General features: G+C 42.3%; 1 protein-coding gene across 2 annotated transcripts in view; it reads right to left on the bottom strand.

Moving 5' to 3' along the window:
- TENM1 (teneurin transmembrane protein 1) overlaps positions 1-6,842 on the bottom strand; it is a 490,026-nt gene that overhangs the window by 198,929 nt on the left and 284,255 nt on the right. For both annotated transcript variants that reach the window (XM_019521566.1, XM_019521567.1), the window contains one exon: positions 36-221. In XM_019521566.1, coding sequence (XP_019377111.1) covers positions 36-221 — 186 coding nt within the window. The remainder of the gene's footprint in view (positions 1-35; positions 222-6,842) is intronic.

The raw sequence follows: 6,842 nt of genomic DNA, 5'->3' as shown, positions 1-6,842 counted from the left end.
TTTTTTTTTTTTTTTTTTTAAGTTAAAAATCTCACCGATGGTGCAGTGGTCTCCTTCCCATCCAGGGCTGCACTCACACTTCCCATCTTTGCACTGGCCATGTTCAGCACAGTGAGAATGGCATGTACGTTCTTCACAGGTCGGTCCTACCCAGCCTTCTTCACACTGGCATATTCCTCTTGAACAAACTCCGTGGCTCCCACAGTCCAGCGTGCATAGTTCTACGTGAGATTCAAAGAAGACAAACCTTGAAAAGGGAATTTCTCATTTTGTCATGAGCTACATATTGATAATGAACTATTGCCACATGCATACTGGCACCAGACATCAATGGGGATTTTGGTCAGGAGTGTTACCACCATATAAAAGCCTTATGCAACCACTCTACTCCTTTTTAAAATTTTTTTTTAAACCCATGAATGCATCATATCCTCATTCCTGATTCAGGTTGGCTGGTTTGTTTTCAGAACTCCCGTATATACATAAAAAGCAAAAGCGGATGTCCAGGTGCGGGGTTTAAGTGGTCAGAATTCAAAGTGTGACATTAGATCAAAGCGGTCATTCGGGTATTAACTAGTTTGTAGTGATGCCAATGGCTTTCACTTACAACTGTAAAAGTTAACAATGAGCTACCATACCAAAAGGAAACATAGTACATCAAACAATAGTTGTGCATCAAACAACCCACTGTGCTGGAACACACATTTCTATAGTTTTTCAAGGACTCTAAAAACATTTTTACTTTGCTCACCCAGCCCATCATGGTTGGCTGGTAACAGCAAAATCTATTTTATGTTGACAAGGTCTGCTCTTCCAGGTCTTTTCAGTTCAAGGAATTTTTTCCTGCATGGACAGGACTGTAGTGAAATTACATTTATAGTGAAGTAGGATGAAAGCCCCAAATTGTTTCAATACATCACAATATGCCAATTTCAATTCCATTTCCATTTGCACTGAAGCTGCTTTGTAAAAAAAAATGGCTTCATTATTAAGAGGGCTCCATGCAGTTTAAATTTATTTAAAATAATTAGTGACTGTAGACAGAATTTGCTTGTTATTCTGCAATTACGCTGCCAGAAAAAATGTTTCCTCCTTCTTCCTCTCAGACCTAGCTGTGAGTACTGAAAATATAAGCCCAAATCACCAGGTCCATTCTGACACAAACATTTTTAGTGGTGGAAATACTTTCCTTGACAGGTTTCAAGCAATGATTGTATCTTGTTCTGAACTGCTGCATTCAAACATCCCTTTAATGTCTGTAGTGGCAAAAACAGTTGCTTTACATGCTGAATACATTTTTTAAAACTCAGAATCTAAATCTTTTATCGGTTTTGATTTTTCAATTGAACAAAGAAAAAAACGAAATAAAAAACAAATTACAATGACACAATACTTAGCAGAAGTCTGTCTCCAAGTCTGGTTCTATTCAATATTTTTATGAATGCATTGGGTTATAGAATAAGGCCTACTATAAAAAGACCGAGGGGGGAAAAAATGAAAGACTTCCAATATGCAAAAGGTAGTTTTAAAAAGAGGATAGCGATCAGTTTTTCGCCATGCCCACTGGAGTTTGGCTTAATTTGCAGAAGACAATAAGGTTTTCCAAGTATTTAAGCTACACTGAACTACAGGGATAGGTAAGTGCTTGAACAGGCTAATTTGAGACGTTATAGGATCTGCTTCATTGGCAGTTCCTAAGAGTGTGTTAGACAGAGATCTATTAAGGATGGTTTAAGTATACATATCCTACTTCTGTACAGGGGAGAGACTACAGGACCTTTTGGCGACCTTCATTTCAATGATTCTATAATTTTTTTTTAACAGCGGTCTAATTTACATGGGACTTGAAATGTCATTTTGCTTTAATGGTTTAAAGTCAAGAATACTTCTATTCATCAATAACTGTCTCAGATAACAGTCTTCTACATGGATAAATAAAAAAAATAAGTCTACCTAACATGGTACAAAAGTGATAAAAGAATGCTAAATTATCTATATTTTTCTCCCTTGGGAAATGCATTGCAAAGAACTTGAAAAATGCAGGTGTGATTTAAGTTGCTACTGCCAAACTTCTTCAGTACATCACAATGTACAAGACTAGAACAAAGTAAATCTGTGTAAAAGTCCTTTGCTCACCTGCAAGAAAAAAATCCTATTAAAATTGAAAAGCATAATTTTGACATTTATGTGCAGAAAATTGCATTTCCCCATCCAGTCTGAGTATGGGCCAGATCATCAGCTGGTGTAAATTAGCATAGCCCATCAACTTCATGGAATTACCCTGTTTTACATCATACGAAGCCCTGGCTCTCACTGTGCAACTATACAGGTCTGGATAGTGCAGTGAGGCTGCTTTTGCTCTGAACAACATGCACAAAGTAGCCAGTATGCTTGAGGCATCCCTCGGAAAATGCCAGGTTGTAGTTTTCACACGGATTTTGACTACAGAAAAATACTAGCACAATTCTTCTGTTGCAAAGAGGCCACATCCACACAAGTGCGGACATTTGGTTCCCTGGGGACAGCTTGCAGCGGCTGCCCATAGTTGTCCCCAGGGAATGCCTGAGTGCCATGTGCCCTCTGGCGTGTGACAAGTTACCCTGGATGAGGTAGGGGAGGCTGAGGCCAGCACTAGGTTGGCCCTACCAGCCTTACCTGGGGTCCTGGGGGCTGCAGCAATGGCATCCTTGCTGCTCAGAGCCCGGCCAACAGCTGGAGCATGGCTCTGGCTGGCCAGGCTCTGGTTTTGAGTGGCATGTGCTGCCCCACTTTTCTTTTTGTGGGTTTTTTTTTGACCCCTGGATATCCAACCCTCCTCCCCACCATGGTCAAACAGCAGGTGTATGTGTAGTACCACACATCACATGGCCACACTTGTTTGGACACGGCCAGAAAGACCACAACAGGTCAGAATGTCTGTAACATGGTGGATTCTTATTTGAAAACTCTGGGTGTATCCCAATGGGCGCACGTGTCCAGGGACATGTGTTGCCCATGAGACAAATAGCAGTGGCATCTATTTGTGCCACTGCTATTTGTCCCCTGGCATGCCCCTGCTCACGTGCCCTGGTGCACGGCAAAATAACTGGGGTGGGGTAGGAGAGGCTGGGGAGCCTGCAGCTTTACTTGGGGTCCTGAGGGCCTCCCAGGGCAGCAGCAGTGTTGAGCTAGCTGCTCAGAGCCTGGCTGGCAGCCAGAGTATGGCTCTGGCCGGCGAGGCTCCGATTTCTGGCAGTGCATGCTGCTGTCGTGTGGGCTGCACTGCTTTTTTTTGGCATCAGAATCTCCCAGTGTCAATCCCCCCATTCCACACACTGGGGGGCACATGCGCCGCATGCAGTTTGTGTCACTTCAAACACTTTGAGGTGACACAAACTGCACGTGTGTGCTTGTCTGGACGTGCCCTCTGAGTTTATTTTGTGAATTAAGACCAGTCTAGCAACTGGGGAATTCTGCAGTGGTGCACAACCACTCTGGCAATGACTACATCACCTTGCTATAATTTTAATAACTGCCAGCAGAGGGGTGCAGCCATGGTAGGTGAATTTATGGCATTCTAGTAAATTAAATACAACTAGCTGGGCTTTGTCTGAGCTCAGGAAATGACCTGTAAAGAGTAAAAGCAGCCTTATAAGTCAAGGCTGCATACTGCTTGGCCCCCGGATGTGGAGGGATGTGGAGTCTTTTAGTTCTACATAACAAAGCTGAGTCTAGTTTGCACATTTCAGTAATGGCTCTTTATTGGCTATGTGACATTTCCAGAGCAGATTTAGGGGGGGGAAAGCCACCTGTGACAAACTGTAGACTTTATCAAGAAATTGTATTTCCTGCACGTGGAATAACAAGGACACAGCCCAGGCTCTGAGTCTCATTGCAACATCACCTGTACTTCTATGTCAGGGACCTTCTTAATTTTACTTGCACCATGCTAGGTGCCCCATGTGCACACCTGTTCTCTCCAGCCTCTCTTTCTCTCTCTCTGATGGTTCTTATTTCTTTTTTTTTGTCTGCGAAATAAGTCTATCAAGGCTTAATTTTTTTTGGGTGGACAGACAGAGTGGAACTGGGGGTATACTGTTATGCCTGAATGTGTTAATGACTCCATCAATAGGTTCTCTGATCCACAGAGAAAGTGCGTGAAACTATGGGTAGAGCTAACCACATGCAAAAGACTGTGTGCACTTGTTAAGCTTTCCCCCCAGTTTTCATGGAAGGTAATAGGGTTCTGGTTCCTAGAACATTTCCTGATATTTCAGGACTGACCAGGTGCATCTTCAAAAGCCACCTGTTACAGTGACAGACAGAGGGATACACCACTGAGCCAGGTATGGATCTTTCCTTTACTAGACCAGTAAGAGAAACCGCACCTTGTCATGCATCCACAGATGCATCTCGAGCAGGTCCAAGGAGGTGATCCTCCCCCTCTATGCAGCACTGGTCAGGCCGCAGCTGGAGTACTGCGTCCAGTTCTGGGTGCTGCACTTCAGGATGGATGTGGGCAGCATGGAGAGGGTCCAGAGGAGGCCACTCGTATGATCAGGGGGCAGCAGGGCAGGCCCTATGAGGAGAGGCTACAGGACCTGAACCTGTTCAACCTCCACAAGAGAAGGCTGAGGGGGGATCTTGTGGCCATCTATAAACTGGCCAAAGGAGACCAGCAGGCAATGGGAGAGTCTCTGTTCCCCCGAGCACTACCGGGAGCAACAAGGAATAACAGCCATAAGTTGACGGAGAGTCGGTTCAGGCTAGACATCAGGAAGCGCTACTTCACGGTCAGGGTGGCTAGGATCTGGAACCAACTTCCAAGAGAAGTGGTGCTCGCCCCTACCCTGGGGGTCTTTAAAAGGAGGCTAGATAGACACCTTGCCGGGGTCATTTGACCCCAGTACTTTCCTGCCATGGCAGGGGGTTGGACTCGATGATCTGCTCAGGTCCCTTCCGACTCTACCAGCTATGAAACTATAGAAATCTTTCAGTGTATCCTCACAAACTCTCCCTCTGTGCAGGCTTTAGAATAATGGGAGAACTTTTTGTCACTCACCTGCACCTCCTTTTCATTTCTTTGTGGGATATCCTCTTGTCTTACTGCACCATGGCACTTCAGCTGTATTTAGAGCCAAGGGACCAGATCCTTGGCTCCGGTGAGTTTTCTTCACTCCATTAGAGTGCACTGAGTCACTCTAAACTATACTAGCTGAGAATCTCCCCTGTGCTTAATCTGTACACTTTGCACTGCATTATTTTACAACTGAAAGAAGAGCTTTGCAACCCTAAGGACCAGAAACTTCATTTTGTTATTACACAGGAGCTGAAACTGTGTAGCAACTGACTACGCTGCCAGGAAAGTGTTGGCAAACTGCTGGGAACTGGCACAAATTGACCCCTGCAGTTATAGACTTTCATGAGCTATAGTCAAAGGCAGAGGTTATCAAACTGTGGTCTGTGGACCACCACTGGTCCGCGAGCTCCATTCAGGCGGTCTGCAGAAAGGCTGTGGGACAATGGAGAATATCTGTACTTCTAAGGTGAAACTGCTGATATTAAAATATGAGTTGTGTGCTTTGATTTGTAGAACAAAAATAATGTATTAAGTGGTCCGCTGAGACCCTCAGTAATTTTCAAGTGGTCCATGAAAAAGAAAGTTTGAGAACCACTGGTCTAAGGTATATCACATACAGAATTCAGACTCTGCAGCCGTAGCGTAGCCCACTAATGAGCTAGAGACTTCTTAAAAAAATAAAACCAGATCAACTCAAGCAGACAGAAGTCTTTACTGGCATGTTCTTAATTCTCAATGTTCATTGATTTTATTGGAATAAGGCAAATGTAGGCTATGAAGCATTATTGGATGATATTCCTAAAGAAATTACAGATATGTTGATCATTTCTAAGCTAATCTAAGAAGCATTAAAAATTCACTTCAGACTCTTATTTTAATTACCTAAGTCAACAATGAGTTCCCTTAAATGTGTTTTATAATAATACGTTTCTACTTGTGTAATAAGGAGAAGAAAATTAAAGCTAAATATTTTATAATTTGTAATGATAAGGCAGGATTCTATGCTATTTCAACATATTTCCAGAATAACTTGGTTAGGAAATTATGTTAATATAGAAAACCAAATGTAAACAAAAGAGGTCTTAAAATAAAAATAAAAATTTAAAAATCTTAAACTAAAAAACACTTCCATTTTAACTTGCCCTCATCTTTAAATGATGAACCATGTGCTACTGATAGTCTAAACCCTTAAGTATCATATTCATAACTTTGCTACCCATTTTTTAATAAATGGATTTCCATAAAGATTAGAAATTAATCTTACCTGACTTTCACCCAATATGCTTAACTGCTGGAGGCTGTGAAATTTCACCTATCTAGGCCTAATAAAGAAAAGTTTTTTCAATTTAAATATACATTGCATTTAATAAGCTTGCATGATAATTTCAACAATGTTCCTGAGCTTTTTAAATTACCTTCCTGCTGTGTCCTGGAGACAACCCTGTTCTATCTTTCATTTTTCAGTGACTAACTTTATTAATATATTTTTCCCCCCCCACCAAAAAAAGAAAGAAAAAAGTTCAAAAACTTAAATTGCAAGTTTCAAAAGTGAAGGAGCAATTTTTGAATGACGCCAATTAGAGGCCTTGTCTATACCAGCAGAGAAGTTTGCTGATATAGTTGAGCTAGCAAGCTCTCCTACTGTAGACACAGGTGCTAACTAGTCTATTCTGCAAAGAGAGGTCATCTGATGGCACATATCAGTTCCCTAGATGAAAGAGCTATGGCCAGCAATTTTGCTGGTACACCTGGGGCTTTTCCTGGTACAGCCATGTCAGTTGGG

The sequence above is a fragment of the Gavialis gangeticus genome, unplaced genomic scaffold (genome assembly GCF_001723915.1).
Source record: "Gavialis gangeticus isolate Ggan-Ray unplaced genomic scaffold, GavGan_comp1, whole genome shotgun sequence".
In the NCBI taxonomy this organism is placed as follows: Eukaryota; Metazoa; Chordata; order Crocodylia; family Gavialidae; genus Gavialis; species Gavialis gangeticus.
The sequence above is the reverse complement of the archived record's forward strand: the minus strand, read 5'-3'. Positions and strand labels throughout refer to the sequence as shown.